Raw genomic sequence first — 18,837 nt, 5'->3', positions numbered from 1 at the left:
CTGTGTGCTTTCTCAAGGTGTGACAGAGTGTCACATGGACACATTCTCCTGAGAGTGCCCAAAGTGATGCCAGCACTGCCAGCTCCTGCACTCTGTGGCCTGGGTGTGTGGCGTGGGACTGGGGATCATCTGTCCCCCCTTGGTTCCCACAGAGCCCTGGGCCGGACCAGGTCCCAGCCGGGCGTGGTGATGTCAGCTGACAGAGCAGGCATTGAATGATGTGGCGGGCGGATGCTCTAATTAAGCTCATGGTGTTTGTCTACTCTCTGCACAGACGAGAATGCCCAATGGCCTGTGAGTCACGCATCCTGAGAGTACTGGCAGAATAAGAGGGTGTGTGTCCTGTACACACTCAGCTTGCAGCGCAGTGATAGGGCCATGTGAGAAACACCCAACCAGGACGAGCAGGGCCTATGGGCAGAGAGAACACACCCAACAACACAGCCACCAGCGCCTGACATTTCAGGAACAATGTTTTTTTTTTTTTTACCTTTATTTAACCAGGCAAGTCAGTTAAGAACAAATTCTTATTTTCAATGACGGCCTAGGAACGAACAGTGGGTTAACTGCCTGTTCAGGGGCAGAACGACAGATTTGTATCTTGTCAGCTCGGGGGGTTTGAACTTGCAACCTTGCAGTTACTAGTCCAACGCTCTAACCACTAGGCTACCCTGCCGCCCCAATGTGACGCTAACAACACTGTTTGTTTTGAGCCAAAAGTGCATGTTGAAGGGAGGAATCTTTTTATAATAGAGAAATGTCACTGAGACGAATAGTGTAGGCTCACTGGCATGTCAGTTAATACCTTGACAATGCAAGGATGACACTACTGACACATACTGTATCCTCAAACTATCCTACACCACAATGAGAGGTGAATGTGAGTGACTCAATGGCAAGTCAGGTATCATTATGATGAGCTGAACTAGCATGATAGAGAATGAAAGCAGACATTATCTCTGTCATTTTGGTTATGGATTGTGCTTAGTTCTATGTCAGTTATTGTAATTGTACAATTATCAAAAACACAGGGGAAATGTTTTAGGTACAATCTCTGTAGTAGCATCCTTTTGGTTGAACATTTCATGGCAAACAAATGCCTATTGAATAATTAGGCACCGATTCAGATGACTGGAATGACACATTTTCAGTCAAGAAACATTGCTTATTTTAGATGTTGACATTGTCTTTATTCTATTTTTGCTTCACCACTAGGCTACAGCAGCATGTATAACATATTCCTAGCATGCCTAAGCAAATGTTCTGCACCCTCTATCTCTGTACAATATCCTCACACTCAAGTCTCTCCTGTAATCTATCTAATGTATGCAATGCATCGAAGTGCATACTGTGGCTACAGAGTTTGACCACAGGGTAGTATAGCAGAAAATTAACAGCACATTTTTTCTCTTTGACCCATGGCAAAATGTGAAGGTTAGTTGTCTTTCCAGTTACGTATCTATGGCTGTGTAAGAATGATCTCACCTGAGAAAGAAGCCATAGAACAAAGATTAATATACAGTATGACTGCATTATACACAAAAATGGACTGAGCATAGCTTGGACTAATCCAGGTCCAGGCTGATGGTTAGGCCTACACAGATACACAGAGGGGACGGGTCTCTGTGTCCACCTACCCCTCTCTGTTGTCGTCTTCGTCCAGGTTGGAGATGAGCTGGGAACCGGCCAGGGAGATGTCCAGTGCGGCCAGAGGCAGGTCTCTGTAAGCAAAGCTGCCTAGCTGGACTGGATTTTGACACTGGTTGTCCTCCTCCACATGCTGGGAGATCACCTCCAGCTCTGAGGCTCTGGCCTGGGCCTGGGGAAGGGCCCTGGAGGACACAACGTACGTAACACCATGGACACTCTGTTAGTAGTAGTGGAGGGCCCAGGACTCACACATTCAACTAAACAAATGAATCTTCTCTCACAATCTAATGGTAAAGTACTTCAGAGTTTGGTCTTTCAATGATCAACAAAATAGTTACAAAAGGCAAGGGACAATATCTATTAGAACCCATTTTTCAGAGATACAGGTGTGTAGGGACAATAATACATTACAGCCTACATAATGGAAACAGATGATGGGTTACACAAACTGTACTTCCTCAAATGGTGAAGCAGATACAACATCCACAACAATGGTATTTTCTCTTATTAAGAAGAGCTTGACCTGAATAAGCAAGTGAGATAGTGAAACCTGATTATATAAATGTAAATGTCAGCATATTGCTATACACTACAGCAGTTTTTCCCAAACTTTTTATAGCCCCGTACCCCTTCAAACATTCAACCTCCAGCTGCGTAATCCCTCTAGCACCAGGGTCATTGAACTCTCAATTGTTGTTTTTTGCCATCATTGTAAGCCTGCCACACTATTCAAAACATTTATTAAACATAAGAATGAGTGTGAGTTTTTGTCACAACCTGGCTCGTAGGAAGTGACAAAGAGCTCTTATAGGACCAGGGCAAAAATAATAATATAATAATCAATCATTTTGCTCTTTATTTATTTAGCCATCTTACATTTAAAACCTTATATGTTCATCAAAAAATGTGAATAACTCACCACAGGTTAATGAGAAGAGTGTGCTTGAAAGGATGCACATAACTCTGCAATGTTGGGTTGTATTGGAGAGAGTCTCAGTCTTAAATCATTTTCCGCACACAGTCTGTGGCTCTGTATTTAGTTTCCATGCTAGTGAGGGCTGAGAATCCACTCTCACATAGGTACGTGAGTGCAGCCTTGTCCATAAATCAGGCAGTGGCATCTGATTAAATTCAATTTTCACAGAGCCGCTTGTTGCAATTTCACTCAGGCTCTCTTGTTCAGTTAACAGTAAGTGGACTGAAGGCATAGGGATAACAAATCCAGTTGTTTGTGTCGTCCGTTTCGGGAAAGTACATGCGCAATTGTGCACCCAGCTCACTCAGGTGCTTCGCTATATCACATTTGACATTGTCCGTAAGCTTGAGTTCATTAAGGCTATGGCTTTTGCGCCATCAGTACAGATACCAACACATTTTGACCACCTAAGTCCATCTGATGTTGATCTTTGATCTTGACCTCCTAAGTCCATTTGATGTCACAAAGCTATCCAGTAGTTTAAAAATATCCTCTCATGTTGTCCTGGTTTCCAGCATTTTACAGAAGAGGATGTCTTCCTTAATTGACCTCCCATAAACGTAACGGACATATACCAGGAGATGTGCCAGGCCCGCCACGTCTGTTGACTCATCCAGCTGTAACGCATATAATTCACTGGCTTGAATGTTAAGCAGTAATTGTTTTGAAACATCTCCTGCCACGTCACTGATGCGTTGGGAAACAGTGTTGTTTGATGAAGCCATTGTCTGTATAGTTTTTCTGGCCTATTGTCCCAGCCATATCCGCGGCAGCAGGAAGAATTAAGTCCTCCACAAGAGTATGGGGCCACTTGGTAGCTCACCATATAAGATGCTTCTAGCCCCTTTTTATTAATGGTAACTTTTGCTTTTACACGTCTTACTACTCGAACGTCATCTTTATTCTCGCTCCAAAAACTCCTGTGGCTTATTTTTCAAATTGTCATGTTTCGTTTCTAAATGTCTGCGCAAGAGTGAAGGTTTCCCGCGAGAGAGTGACGGTTAATGTGATCGGATGTTCATTATTTGATTAGACTACCTGTATTTGACATTGTGTTGTTATTTTGCTGAACACTAGATGGTTTCATTTTATTTTTGGCAGTGAAACGAGGCTAAATGTAAAGCCCCATTGGAAAATATTTTTATTTAATTTATTTAACCTTTATTTAACCAGGTAGGCAAGTTGAGAACAAGTTCTCATTTACAATTGCGACCTGAAATATAAATGTACTGTTTGAAAATGTGAAGATATATAAAATATATACAAAAATGTTATTTATTTTTTAATGTGAATCACATTTTTATTTGGCGTACCCCCCAGTTTGGGAATACCTGCACTACAGTATAACAAAGTACCTATTCACATTGTATAAGTTGTGTGATAGACTGACATAACCTGACCAGGTGAATCGAGGTGATGTCACCTGTTAAATCCACTTCAATCAGTGTAGATGAAGGTTAAAGAAAGATTTTTAAGCCTTGAGACAATTGATACATGAATTGCGTATGTGTGTCATTCAGAGGGTGAAAGGGCAAGACAAAATATTTAAGTGCCATTGAATTGGGTATGGTAGTAGGTGCCAGGTGCACCGGTTTGAGTGTGTCAAGAACTGCAACGCTGCTTGGTTTTTCACGCTCAACAGTTTCCTGAGTGACTCAAGAATGGTCCACCACCCTCATGACATCCAGCCAACTTGACACAACTGTGAGACGCATTGGAGTCAACATGTGCCAGCATCCCTGTGGAACGCTTTTGACACCTTGCACTCCATGCCCCGATGAATTGAGGCTGTTCTGGAGGGCAAAATTGGGGGCAAGTCTATATTCAGAAGGTGTTCCTAATGTTTTGTACACACAGTGAATATGAAAAAGACAACAGAAAAATAACATTTATAACTGCCTTGGTTTGCCTTGATTAGTGAGATCTGAGAGATTTGAAGCACATTTACTTTCTGAAATCATAATATTACTTTTACAAACTAACTGGAATGGGTTTTGTGAAATGGCATGAAATGGCAGTACTTTTCTGTTTGACAGAGATATGCATTTGCTTGCAGGGACAGCAATCTAATTTTCTCTTATTTCATTTTCCACACTAAAACCCGAGTGTGAGTAGGACCCTGATCCCCTCTCCAGCTCAGCCTGTAAAAGACAAGGAGAGGTCAAACCAAGAACAGAAGACTCTGCCCAGCGCAGCCCATTTGAAGACATCAATAACCCCAGAGCTTAACAAGGAAGGAGGGCATTGATTACAAGCCAGAGAGAACAAAACACATTGTGCCTGTAGATAGTTGGGGACTAACAGCCTGGTGATATGTGGAGGTTAAATAGTGGACCACACTTTGTCAGCATATGATCAGTGTGTGCAGACAGACAAAGAGACAGACAGAAAAACAGACAGAGACACACCTCCCTGTGAAAGGTTAATGTAGTCAGCCCTGGAAAGGAAAACATCCACTGCTCTACGCTGACCTATGACTATCTCTACCTAACATACTGTACATGCTTACTTCAAAGGTTGCTTTCTTATCTGCATAGGTACCCACAAAAAGGTGGTATAATAGTACTGCTAGAAATACATTATAGTACATCTTTGTATTTCAGTGCAGTTCACTCTACAGAGCAGAACCCCCCCCCCCCCCCCCGTGATATAATGCTGTAACTTACATGTGGCCACTGGATGTGGTTGGCTCAGGGAAAAATGCCCACACACGCCTCACATGCTCAACAATAGCCAGTGCATTCCGAAATTGTACACTTGGCACCTCTTCTTGCTAGCCGCAACAAGGATGCTAATCAGTCATGACAGACAAACTGTTCACTGAATCAAAATCACATTTCCAGACAATCATAGACGAGGCCAGGGTCCATTATGTGTAGAGACAGTGGCCGCTTCAGTGGCTTGTTGCCATCCTGGGGAGTGGGTGGCTGGCTGCACATTGGAATACTGCTCCATTCCACCAGGCAGGCAGGCAGACAGGCAGGCAGGCAAGGCAAAGGAAGCCAGCGTGCCAAAGGCTGGAAATCTTTTCAAAGGCATGCAATATTAGCAAACGCCACAAGGAAGTTTAAAGGTTAACATAGGGCACTCAATGCTCAGGGAGATCTGCTGCTCACAGTCACACCATGTGAATAACACGGTACAAAGGGACCAGATAACCTTAGTTTAAAGAACAAAGTGCAATGCATATGCTCTAATGTAAGTATACTGTGACAGATATAATGTAGGTAATACCGGAACAAATATTATACGTGTACTTTTTTGCAACTTTTGTCAAATTGTACTTCCAATTAAAATGAAATTTGGACATTCTGTATTTTCTGTAATGGTATTAATAGTTGCTTTGTCTTTTTGAGTCGGACTCTCTCCTTCTGGAATTGAATCACTGCCAAGGATTGACTCCCCCAGAATAAAAGGCATCCATGGCTTTGCCCCCAGTATTTCTACACCGCTGGGCCATAAATCCCCACATGATGACCAGTGGGGGGGGGGGGGGGGGGGGCATTTTTCCCATCTTCATCCTGAATATTATGAGCGTTAACAAACAGACAGAGGACGTTTATGACATTGAACGAGTATGTTTTCTCAAACAGATTGATTCCATTATAGGGATACATATGATAAAGCTAATTCCTCCTGTACCATCCCATGGACAGCTCTACCAGCAGATAGATGTGTGTATAGAGAGATGAGAGGATGTGTGTGTGCAGGGATAGGGATATAATGTCGGGCTCAGCAAAAGCATCAGTCAGACCTCCACTGCCAGCTTCTTCACAGAGCAGTCGAGCAACAAGCTTTCACATTGACAGTATACTACAGTACAGTCAATAGTGAGCAATTGTATTAATAATAATAATCATTATAGTCGTGCATTGGTTGAAACTCAAGGTTAAATTCAAATCTCCCTACCATCATATCCAAGTCAATATGACACCAATGTCGATGAAAATTGGCAACTCAACTATATTGGAGGTACACAACACACTCCACGCCTCTCATCATGATCTGTCCGGCCTTTTACCACTGTAATGGATTTTTGACAGGGTTGTTAGCATTAGGGTCATCAGATAATTGTTTGATCAAACCTAGCTCAAATTCTAGATGTTGTATTAAGGGGATACCTAGTCAGTTGTACAACTAAATGCATTCCCTGAGCTGACAAGGTACAAATCTGTCGTTCTGCCCCTGAACAAGGCAATTAACCCACTGTTCCTAGGCCGTCATTGAAAATAAGAATTTGTTCTTAACTGACTTGCATAGGTAAATAAAGGTAAAATAAAATAAAAATTCAACTGATATGTGTCTTCTGCATTTAACCCTCTGAATCAGAGAGGTGTGGGGGGCTGCTATAATTGACATCCACGGAACAGTGGGTTAACTGCCTTGCTCAGGGGCAGAACGACAGATTTTTACCTCAGGGATTCGATCCCAATGCTCTAACCACTAGGCTACCTGCCGTCCCAAAACGAGGCTACAACATCCATAAGGTGACCATTAGACTTAGATCCATTTTGACTGAACAAGTTTGGGGCTGCGATAGTTTTTTATTAAATTCACAATTTATCACTTTCACATACACATTTCAATTATGTGCTACCTTTTTTGCAGCATTTCTGATCTTTTCAGACGAATCTCAAGAGTTCTAAATCGGTCGAGCACCTGGGTTGCTGTGCAACAGTAGCAGCTAGCTAGTAGAACGCTAGTAGCTAGCTAGTTAAAACCAGTTGGATGAGAAGCAAAAGGAAAGTAACTAGCTAGGGTATATTTTGCTATGGAAGATTTTTCATATGGCTGAAGACAGTCATCTGTGTAAACTGCTGACCTGGACACTTGCATGTAATCAGAGCATAAACAAATAAACTAGCGAATGTTTTGGCTGCTATTATAGCCCGTTAGATACATCAAACTTTGAGAAAACTGCCACTGCTAATTTATAATACATGCACACACCAGACAGATGCATCGCTGTTAGAAGATGCAGAGCAAATTCTAGCCCTCACCTTCTGCATTAATTCAGTGTGCTCACTCCTCTGTCAATGCAATGTTGTTGTCATTATAATAAAAAATTGTGCTGACTGATCAACACAGTGTGAAGTTACTTTTCAATGTGTTCCCGAAAACCTGAAGTCGCCATCCATAAGTAAAAAGTAGCAGGGGTGTGGGTGGCACATGAAGCATCCAGGTAAAACAACATCAGAATCATCATTCCTTGCTTGTGTGACCTGTGCGCAGTCTAAAGAAAAAGCTATGCTTGCTGACTTGGTTATCTATGTGATAAAATGAAACTGTTTTCAACACATAAACTGTTTTAGACAAAACATTTTTTTACCAAGCAAGAGAAATAAACGTTCAATCAGTACTGAGTGAATGAACAGCAAAAACATTTTGGAATGAAAGCGAGCTGTCATCAAATGACTGTCAATTTAAATAGAGGGTCAAGTTGAAGCATCTATAACATGGTTCGTAGCTTAACAGTTAGCGTCACCGACCTGGGATATGAAGTTCCCTAGTTTGCCTACCGGAGGGGATATTTTGACCATTCTCTTTCGTGTATAGTTTGACACCCCCCTCCCTTTTGCGACACACTCACATGCACACACGGTGTGTGCTTCTTTTCATTTATTAGGTGTCTCTTAAAAGAGCCCTTTGAGTTTGTTCGGCAGGGAGTGGCAAGGGACAGGGAGTGGAAAGACCACCACTGATAGTGATGAAACTTAGGCTTACAAGTGTTTTAAAGATGTATCTTTCTTACAACGGACAAAAATGTAACATGCATTTCCTATAGAGAACGGTCGCTAAGTGTGTTGTTATAGCATGTGTTGATAATGATAGAATACAAAGGAGGTGTTGCTCTCGGATCAGCTTTCTCCATTCAAACATTATAATTATTTCACAATACTGACCACGGATCAGCTCCTAGAGTGATATTACCACCCAAGGCTGCAGATATTGAGGTGGTTTTTCAAATTCGTGCCCAACAAAAATGCACTAAATCCCTGATTTGGCACATCATTGTGCACATGTTACGCTACACATCATGAGAGAAAAGAAGAAACCCGCACACTGCTCTTGATAGTATCACTGCTCTTTTATAAGCTTATGTATCGGCCTCACAACCTTCATCAGAGCTTTGCGAATACGCAAGCTTATTAAAGATCAGTGATACTATCAAGAGCAGTGTGCGGGTTTCTTTTTATTCAACTGGTACCACACACCTGCAAAAAAGATAGATCTGATTTGCGAGTGCATTTTGCATTTTGAGGCTACATATCATGAAATATGTTGAGACAAATTACAGACAGTACTTACAAGTAGCAAAATATAACTCAATTGATTGACCATGAAAGGTATTTCAATATGATTGAAATCGGCCTATAGCATACTGTTTATATTTTAATGCAATCATATTGGTTTTCATTTCAAGCATCTTTTTAATACTGTCACGCCCTGATCTGTTTCACCTTTTCCTGTGATTGTCTCCACCCCCTCCAGGTGTCGCTTATTTTCCCCAGTGTATTTATCCCTGTTTCCTGTCTCTCTGTGCCAGTTCGTCTTGTATGTTTAGTCAAGTCAACCAGCGTGGTTTTTCCCCATACTCCCTTTTGCTATTCTCTTTTTCTTTCTCTATTCTCTTTTTCTTCCGGTTTTGACCCTTGCCTGTTCTGAAGTTATTGCAGTCACAGACGGATAAACCATGTCATTAGCGGAGATCTGTGTATAAAGTGCAAAAAAAGCATCTAACGACGCACTTATCTGTTTTACGAGTGGTCTGAGGCGGCTGTTAGATTACGAGCGCTTTCAAATGCAATTTTAATAACAATGGTTTTGTGAAACAGCTCTGAGATTTAACGATGCTACTATGAAGGTTCTGAAGATGAAATTGGCCTTAATAGGTCGACCCGACACGCAGGCGTCCCATCTGGACATCTGGAAATGCAAATGCGCTACGCTAAATGCTAATAGCACCCGTTAAAACTCAAACGTTCATTAAAACACACATGCAGGGTACTGAATTAAAGCTACACTCGTTGTGAATCGAGCCAACAAGTCCGATTTTTAAAATGCTTGAGAAGCATGCATGAGAAGCATGCATGAGAAGCTATTATCTGATAGCATGCAACACCCCTAAAGACCCGCAGAGGACGTAAACAAAATAATTAGCATAGTCGGCGCTACACAAAATGCAGAAATAAAATAAAACATTCATTACCTTTGACCATCTTCTTTGTTGGCACTCCTAGATGTCCCATAAACATCACTATTGGGTCTTTTTTCGATTAAATTGGTCCATATATAGCCTAGATATCGATCTATGAAGTGTCACGCCTTGGTCATTGTATTTTGTGTTTTCGTTATATTATTTGGTTAGGCCAGGGTGTGACATGGGTTTATGTTATTGTATTTTTGTATTGGGGTTTGTAGTATTTGGGATCGCGGCTGATTAGGGGTGTTGTATAGGCTTGGCTGCCTGAGGCGGTTCTCAATCAGAGTCAGGTGATTCTCGTTGTCTCTGATTGGGAACCGTATTTAGGTAGCCTGAGTTTCGCTTTGTATTTCGTGGGTGATTGTTCCTGTCTCTGTGTAGTTTCACCAGATAGGCTGTAATTAGGTTTCACGTTCCGTTTTGTTGTTTTGCATTTGTACTATGTACTATGTAATGCAGCTGCCAGTTGAGGACTTGTGAGGCATCTGTTTCTCAAACTATGACACTCTAATGCACTTGTCCTCTTGCTCAGTTGTGCACTGGGGCCTCCCACACCTCTTTCTATTCTGGTTAGGGCCAGTTTGCGCTGTATTGTGAAAGGAGTAGTACACATCGTTGAACGAGATCTTCAGTTTCTTGGCAATTTCTTACATGGAATAGCCTTCATTTCTCAGAACAAGAATAGACAGATGAGTTTCAGAAGAAAGTGCTTCGTTTCTGGCCAGTTTGAGCCTGTAATCGAACACACAAATGCTGATGCTCCAGATACTCAACTAGTCTAAAGAATGCCAGTTTTATTGCTACTTTAATCAGAACAACAGTTTTCAGCTGTGCTAACATAATTGAAAAAAGGTTTTCTTATGATCAATTAGCCTTTTAAAAGTATAAACTTGGATTAGCTAACACGACGTGCCATTGGAACACAGCAGTCATGGTTACTGATAATGGGCCTCTGTACACCTACGTAGATATTCCATAAAAAATCTGCCGTTTCCAGCTACAATAGTCATTTACAACATTAACAATGTCTACACTGTATTTCTGATCAATTTGATGTTATTTTAATGGACAAAAAACGTGCTTTTCTTTCAAAAACAAGGACATTTCTAAGTGACCCCAAACTTTTGAACAGTAGTGTATATACAGTACCAGTCAAAAGTTTGGACACACCTACTCATTCCAGGGTTTTTCTTTATTTGCACTATTTTCTACATTGTAGAATAATAGTGAAAACATGTCAACTATGAAATAACACACATGGAATCATGTAGTAACCAAAACAAGAGATTCTTCAAAGTAGCCACCCTTTGCCTTGATGACAGGTTTGCACACACTTGGCATTCTCTCAACCAGGTTCATGAGGTAGTCACCTGGAATGTATTTCAATTAACAGTTGTGCCTTGTTAAAAGTTCATATGTGGAATTACGTTCCTTCTTAATGCGTTTGAGCCAATCAGTTGTGTTGTTACAAGGTAGGGCTGGTATACAGAAGATAGCAGAAGACCAAGTCCATATTATGGCAAGAACAGCTCAAATAAGCAAAGAGAAACGACAGTCCATCATTACTTTAAGACATGAAGGTCAGTCAATGCGGAACATTTCAAGAACTTTAAACAATTCTTGAAGTGCAGTCGCAAAAACCATCAAGCGCTATGATGAAACTGGTTTTCATAGGGACCGCCACAGAATGGAAGACCCAGAATTACCTCTGCTACAGAGGAAGTTCATTAGTTAACTGTACCTCAGATTTCAGCCCAAATAAATGCTTTGCTGAGTTTAAGTAACAGACACAGCTCAACATCAACTGTTAGAGGAGGAATCAGTGTTTAGAGGAATCAGGCTTTAATGGTTGAATTGCTGCAAAGAAACCTTTACTAAAGGATACCAATAAGAAGAAGAGACTTGCTTGGGCCAAGAAACATGAGGAATGGACATTAGACCGGTGGAAATCTGTCCTTTCTCTTATGAGTCCAAATTTGAGAGTTTTGGTTCCAACCGCCGTGTCTTTGTGAGATGCACAGCATGTGAACAGATGATCTCTGCACGTGTCGTTCCCACTGTGAAGCACGGCGGAGATGTGATGGTGTGGGGGTGCTTTGCTGGTGACACTGTCTGTGATTTATTTAGAATTCAAGGCACACTTAACAAGCAAGGCTACCACAGCATTCAGCAGCGATATGCCATCCCATCTGGTTGCTCTTAGTGGGATTATCATTTGTTTTTCCAACAGGACAATGATCCAAAACACACCTCCAGGCGGTATAAGGGCTTTTTGACCAAAAAGGAGAGTAATGGAGTGCTGCATCAGATGACTTGGCCTTCACAATCACCTGACCTCAACCCAATTGAGATGGTTTGGGATGAGTTGGAATGCAGATTGAAGGAAAAGCAACCAACTAGTGCTCAGCATAATGTGGGAACTCCTTCAAGACTGTTGGAAACATTTACATTTACATTTAAGTCATTTAGCAGACGCTCTTATCCAGAGCGACTTACAAATTGGTGCATTCACCTTATGACATCCAGTGGAACAGTCACTTTACAATAGTGCATCTAAATCTTAAAGGGGGGTGAGAGGGATTACTTATCCTATCCTAGGAAACTCATTCCTCATGAAGCTGGTTGAGAAAATACCAAGAGTGTGCAAAGCTGTCATCAAGGCAAAGGGTGTCTACTTTGTAGAATATAAATATAACATTTGTTTAAAACTTTTTTGGTTACTACATGATTCCATATGTGTTATTACATAGTTTTGACGTGTTCACTGTTATCTACAATGTAGAAAATAGTAAAAATAAAGAAAAACCCTTGAATGACTAGGTGTCCAAACTTTTGACTGGTACTGTACATACACTACTTATGCAAAAGTATTTGGACACCCCTTCAAATTAGTGGATTTGGCTAGTTCAGCCACATCTGTTGCTGACAAGTGTATAACATTGGGTCGCAGCCATGCAATCTTCATAGACAAACAATGGCAGTAGAATGGCCTTAATGAAGAGCTCAGAGACTTTCAACATGGCACCGTCATAGGATGCCATCTTTCCAACAAGTCAGTAAATGTTTCTTATACATGGTTTTAACATGGCATTACATATGTAACATACTATTCAATGGACAATATGCAGTAACAAATACTATAATGTGAAGATAGACTGTTAGTTTAAAACTCAACCTTCTTGGGAACCTATGTTTTGAGAAGCTGTGTGGATTCTTAGGAAGATGAACTCACTAAGCTATTAAAACACAATTAAATGGCTTTAAATCATTGTATTAACACTGGTGCTTTATTTATGACTAATGTTTTTTGGTCGTAGTTGCCTTGTTGCTTCAGTAAATGCCCCATGGAACTTATAGTTACAATCATCTCTGGATACATCTGCCAGGAAAACATGCATACATTTTTGTACTTCAGCAGACGCTCTCATCCAGAGCAATTTACAGGAGGGATTAGGGTTAGGTGCCTTGCTCAAGGGCACATCTACAGACTTTTCACCTAGTCAGCTCAGGGATTCGAACCAGCAACCGTTACATTACTGGCCCAATGCTCTTAACTGCTAGGCTATCTGCCACCCATAATGTTATGTAATATCATGTAACATCATCTGTAGGAGATTTAAACTTCCCATATGTGAGCTGACTGTATATATTGTGCTAAAACGGCATACTGCTCATCAGCACATTTTCTTGTAATGAGACAGGATCGAGACATACAATCGAAATAGAGTGATTAACTGCTCTGTGGCAGAGACTCACGTGACCACAGAAGTTAGTTACAGTAAATGTTAGCTGACCTGTTAGCTGACTCGTCATGGTGTGTAACATACTCTCTGAATGGTGATGATTAGTTGGTGATGATTATTTGAATCAGCTGTGTAGCGCTAGGGCAAAAAAACAAAATGTGCTCCCCTTGGTGTTCCGAAGTCTTAGTTTGGGAAACCCTGCACCAACCACTATTGCTACAGTATACTTATAAGTATACTAGCATAAACCATCTGCAATGAGAAGAGGCTACAGCTAGTTTATTCAATGTAATTGAATGTGGAAAATTATGTTATTGAATGAATCTCGAAAAGGCAATGCAGTTCTTTCTTCTTTTTGTCAGTATATTTTCTTCACTGCTTTGCGTCAATCAATCAAAGCCTTTACAACTTTAACATGTTCAAATTTAAACTGAATGTTAAATATATGATAAATCTGTCCACTTACAGGGAGGTTAAATCTTGAGTAGCAACTATTCTTAGTGTGAGCAGAAATACACCACAGAGAGGGAGAGATTATTTAAAGTAGTGTAGAATGAAAAGAACAGTGGTGAAAACAGCTCCGCAGACGTGATCACACCACACAAGGATATCCCATCTGTCATTTCACCAGGGTGTCGCTGAGGACCGACTGCATTCATTCACGCCTCAGTGTTAACCAGAAATCATATCACAATTCTGTTTGTCGCCCACTGGCCAGTATATTGTCCCACAGTGTTTTCATCTTCCCTTGCACTTCACCCCCCATTTCCCTCCACCTCACTCGCCATCTCCCTCCCCTTACTTGGCCATAACCAGGGCTGTCATCAGGATGCATGGGATATCTTGGGTACCACACAGAGAGTAATTATTATTAAGAGAAGATGAAAAGTGAACACCCCTCCTGCATGCTAAGAGATTGCAGCAGAGGCAGTCTGGCGACTGGTGGTATTTCTCTTGGAGTGCCTAGCTAAGGCAAACTCAGCTCCCCTGCTGCTCAGGCTCAAAGTCCTTGACTGGAAGTGCATGAGGAAATAGAAAGAGGCTGTTCTCATAATCAGCTGAGGCTTGCTGGGTGTTCCATCGCAAAATCTGTGTGTGTTCATAGCGGGCAGTCATGGTAAAATGCGCAAAACACATGCCAATATAGTGAGAGGTTACGATGTGTTAAACAGATAGGGACATCAGAGTTCATTTGGTACGTTGATGTTTTACTTACTGGGGCTTGCTCATGTTGCTGTATTGTTTCTGTGAATGGATGTCGACACGATTGTTACTCCTGATTTCAACAGAGATTAGAGACTTGGCTCATATCACACCTGTGGAGAAAGGTTAGAAAACAAGGTAATTATTCATAGTCTCTCCATAACTATTCACATTCTGACAACAGCGCATCTCATATATGAACACTTGTTCATTATACTTTAAACTATTTAACATTGGTTTTGAATGTCATGTTCATGAACTGTTTTATGAATTCACCTAAAACAACGAAGATTGTCCATATAAACTACAGATGAAAGACTCTATATTCATCGGAATAGCATGAAAACAATAAACTAATCTGAACATGAACATTCTCCGACAGTATATACTCTGCTCTGTGAGTCCTCTGGTAGTGACAGATTTAACTCTGCACCAGGGACTCAAAAACATCACATCACTTCAATAACAAGTAAGGCAGGATGAGAGCTTCTTTTTTTGCCATAGGAAATAGAAGCATTGAAAAGTTCATTTAAATTACAGTCCATTCCAGCAGCTTTCCACAGACTACACACAAGAGAGGAGCAACCAGGTACATAGGCTTCACTCACACATAATCACAATCCCCTAGTCTTTGAAAAGGGATATCACTGCACAGACAGCTGCATTCCCCACATTGCAGGTACAAACTGATGCTCAATGTGCTAGTGCGTCACTTTGAAAAAGTCTGATGAAGTTGTCAGCAGCAATATAAACACATCAGTAAGCAGCATGCGCTGTAGAGGTTGTTTATTCGAAGCATCAATCATTTAAATGCCGGGCGGTGAGGAGAGGTTCGTTTGCAGAGTGTTGTATAAAGTCAGGGCAAAGGAAAAACCTTCAGACACATGAGCTGATGTGATGAGGAGTCAGTATTTGGAGCTATAGCAGAACAGAATGTAGTACAGCAGAGCAGAGAAGAGAAGAATGTATTCAATGTAAATAAATGCAGGTCAATCAAGGGCTAGAATGTAATATTGCATCAATGCTATACCCAAGACAAAATAATGCACACAACTGGCACCTATAGGAATATGGTCACATTGGAGTTACTGTATGCAGGATTTCTTCTTTTTAAAGAAACCAGTCAATCCCAGCTCCTAATAACGGATGTGGTCATAGGTCAAGGACTCGACAACCCATCAGACAAGGTAGTAATTTAAGGTAAGCTCCGGGAAACAGGTAGAATATATATTGAATGAAACATCCATCAATTCCAAGACTTGAGTAAATACTTACACACCTCTATACTCATCATCAAAATAGAATATATATCAGGCTGTAAATGAACTGTTGCCATATATCCATGCTGTTCTCCAACATACAATAACTTGCATTCCCCCTTAGAGGCAATAATAACTTTATTTTTTAAACGGTGCGCACAGGTTATGACATACATCAAGGCAACCATTTCATATCGTCCAATCCCTTCACTTCCCAATATTCCCAGTTACAGCCTTCTGTCTACATTTCAGTATCCACCTCCTCAGTCAGAATCCAAGATGTATCCTGCATTCGAAGTTCCCCCCAATAAACACAGGGTTCTACCTCAAAGACTTGTCAACATTGATCCCTGCTAAACAGATAAAGGCTAGTATGTCTCCATTATTCTTCACACACAAGGCCTTGGATAGCGTTCTACAATGACTTGTTATTCTGGTTCAAAGCACGTGGAACAAAAATATATATAGGTTGGTACTACACGGTAGCTACTATAAGTAGTAGGCTATATTAGGTGTTTTCCTGAAGATGTAGCAAAGCCATCAATAGTGCAATAAAAACAACACAGCACGAATATGACAATCATTGTGGTCATTAAGACGCCAATAAAAGAAAAGGTGAAGGAATAGATGAAACTGTGAAAGTCACAGGCAGGAAGTATCGAAATAATTAATAAATATGATGTTCTGACAAATAAACATACCTTTAATACTCTACATTGTTGAAAGTATGGTCGTGACTCCCTTGCCCTCCTAATGATGATGGTAATGTCTCCCTTGTCGATGATCAGTGTGAGCGAGGCTCGGTTCTTGCTGGGAGTAGGCTGCTGCAATCCTCTCCAGATTTACATTGGCCAAGTACCCGTGCTGCTGCTTAGAATACAGGGCACACCGAAAAAGCCCGATCCTTACTGCAAGCCTCATCCTTCACGAAGGTGCTATTAAATGTTCACCACGATCCACATATTCAGATAATGGCATCTTTGTAACGGAAGGAGGCCAATCTAGTGCACAAATCGCGCCTGCTCACAGGGTTTCCCCATAAACACGTTATGGACTCCATGTGTCCAGTATAGGTTAATGACCAGGAACTGTCCAGGTGCTGAAATTGTGATCCAGCGTCATCCACAGATGCGAATCAACGAACTATATCTCACAATGAAATGTGAGATCAAAATACGAAATATTTGACGTTTTTATGGCTTTCATAAAGAGCTTTTTCATGCCACCCACACGCAAAAGCATCATCCGTGTTCCTCGCGATAACATCGCAGTGACAGCAGGACAGCATACGGTTCCAGTTCCTGGATGGTCAAAGGCGACTTTGACGCGTGTCACTAGGTCTTTCCATGAAATTAGTGACTTTTGCGTCCCTTTGATATTTTAAGTGAAACTTGTGCACCAATGGAAAAAAATAGTTATATGAAATGTAGACCACATGGAGAATTTTCTATATAAATAAAGGCTTGCAAAAGTGCCAAAATTCAGCATTTTGGCATGCCCGTCCATCAATTCTGTGTCACTTCAAACAAATATTTCAACCCAGGTATACATCCCTTTCCTGCAGTCAAATAACCTAGTGTCCCCATGGGTGGAATGTTTTTCCTATTTCCCCCCCACATTTATTTTTAAACAGACGAAAATCTAGCGTTTCTATGTCAAACAGTTTTGTTATATTTCAGTCTTCTGTGATGTATATAAAGTGTAATATTGGAATGCAAACTGAAAATAAATGGAGAACATTTCAACTCTATATCTGACATGGTACAAGTATCTTATTTTTTAAAGCCTATAACCATGTGTGAGATGCATACTTTTGTTTCAAAGTAGATTTGTTTAAGACTACCTAGAAACACTCTTATGACCTTGATTTAGCCCACTGCAGTAAAAGATGAATCAGAACCTTCATAGATCTAGATATAGGTTAGCTATATGTTCCTCAGATTATGCTACACGACTGACATTTAGGCAATCTTGTAGTTTCAAAAAGTAGTAGGCCTATTTAAACATTACATAGTAATTATGATTACAAGACTTTGAACTTATCCCTGACTTATTTATGTCACTTGTTAAATCTACTTCAATCAGTGTAGATGAAGGGAAGGAGACAGGTTAAAAAAGGATTTTTAAGCCTTGAGACAATTGAAGCATGAATTGTGAATGTGTGCCATTCAGAGGGTGAACGGGCAAGACAAAAGATTGAAGTGCCTTTGAACGGAGTGTGCTACTAGGTGCCAGGCACACCATGTCACGAACTGCAACGCTGCTGGGTTTTTCATGCTCAACAGTTTCCCATGTGTATCAAGAATGGTCCACCACCCAAAGGACATCCAGCCAACTTGGCACAACTGTGGGAAGCATTGGAGTCAACATGGACCAGCATTCCCCTGGAACGCTTTTGAAAATAGTATTTCATTGGACATCCAAGACTGGCTACCCAGATAACTAAAATTGATTCTGTGAAGTTTAAGAGAACATTTGTTGGGTCGCGGCAACTGTTCTCATAACACAAAAACAGTTTAGTCAAGCTGATGATTATAGAATGTTTGTATAAAACATTTACCTGATTTTGCAAGAACATTTTAGAACACATTTCATCTATTCTTTAAAAGTTCCCAGAATGTTTCATTAGGTTGTGAGAACAGTCTGGTTAGAACATTGTGAGGACATCACAAAAGATGTTCCCAAAATACAAAAACTGTCCACAATGTTTATTTCAGGATGCAAAATAACCTTCACCTGGTAGTACAAGAAAATTCCCAGAACACATTTTGTCTGTTCTTTAAAAGTTCCCAGAATGTTTCA

The 18,837-nt window shown here is 40.8% G+C and overlaps 1 protein-coding gene across 2 annotated transcripts in view; it reads right to left on the bottom strand.

Annotated features, from left to right (window-relative positions):
* Window positions 1-17,298, bottom strand: part of LOC123992576 (transmembrane protein 266-like) — a 72,097-nt gene extending 54,799 nt beyond the window's left edge. The window contains exons 1-3 of one of the 2 annotated variants that reach the window (XM_046293818.1): window positions 16,737-17,298; window positions 14,790-14,889; window positions 1,638-1,832 (exon numbers count right to left, since the gene is read on the bottom strand). In XM_046293818.1, the coding sequence (XP_046149774.1) occupies window positions 1,638-1,832; window positions 14,790-14,803 (209 nt within the window). In that variant the 5' untranslated portion in view covers window positions 14,804-14,889; window positions 16,737-17,298. The remainder of the gene's footprint in view (window positions 1-1,637; window positions 1,833-14,789; window positions 14,890-16,736) is intronic. The other variant, XM_046293838.1, reaches the window with a different exon arrangement.
* Window positions 17,299-18,837: the final 1,539 nt, after the last annotated feature.

The sequence above is a fragment of the Oncorhynchus gorbuscha genome, linkage group LG02, assembly GCF_021184085.1.
Source record: "Oncorhynchus gorbuscha isolate QuinsamMale2020 ecotype Even-year linkage group LG02, OgorEven_v1.0, whole genome shotgun sequence".
Taxonomy (NCBI): domain Eukaryota; kingdom Metazoa; phylum Chordata; class Actinopteri; order Salmoniformes; family Salmonidae; genus Oncorhynchus; species Oncorhynchus gorbuscha.
The sequence above is the reverse complement of the archived record's forward strand: the minus strand, read 5'-3'. Positions and strand labels throughout refer to the sequence as shown.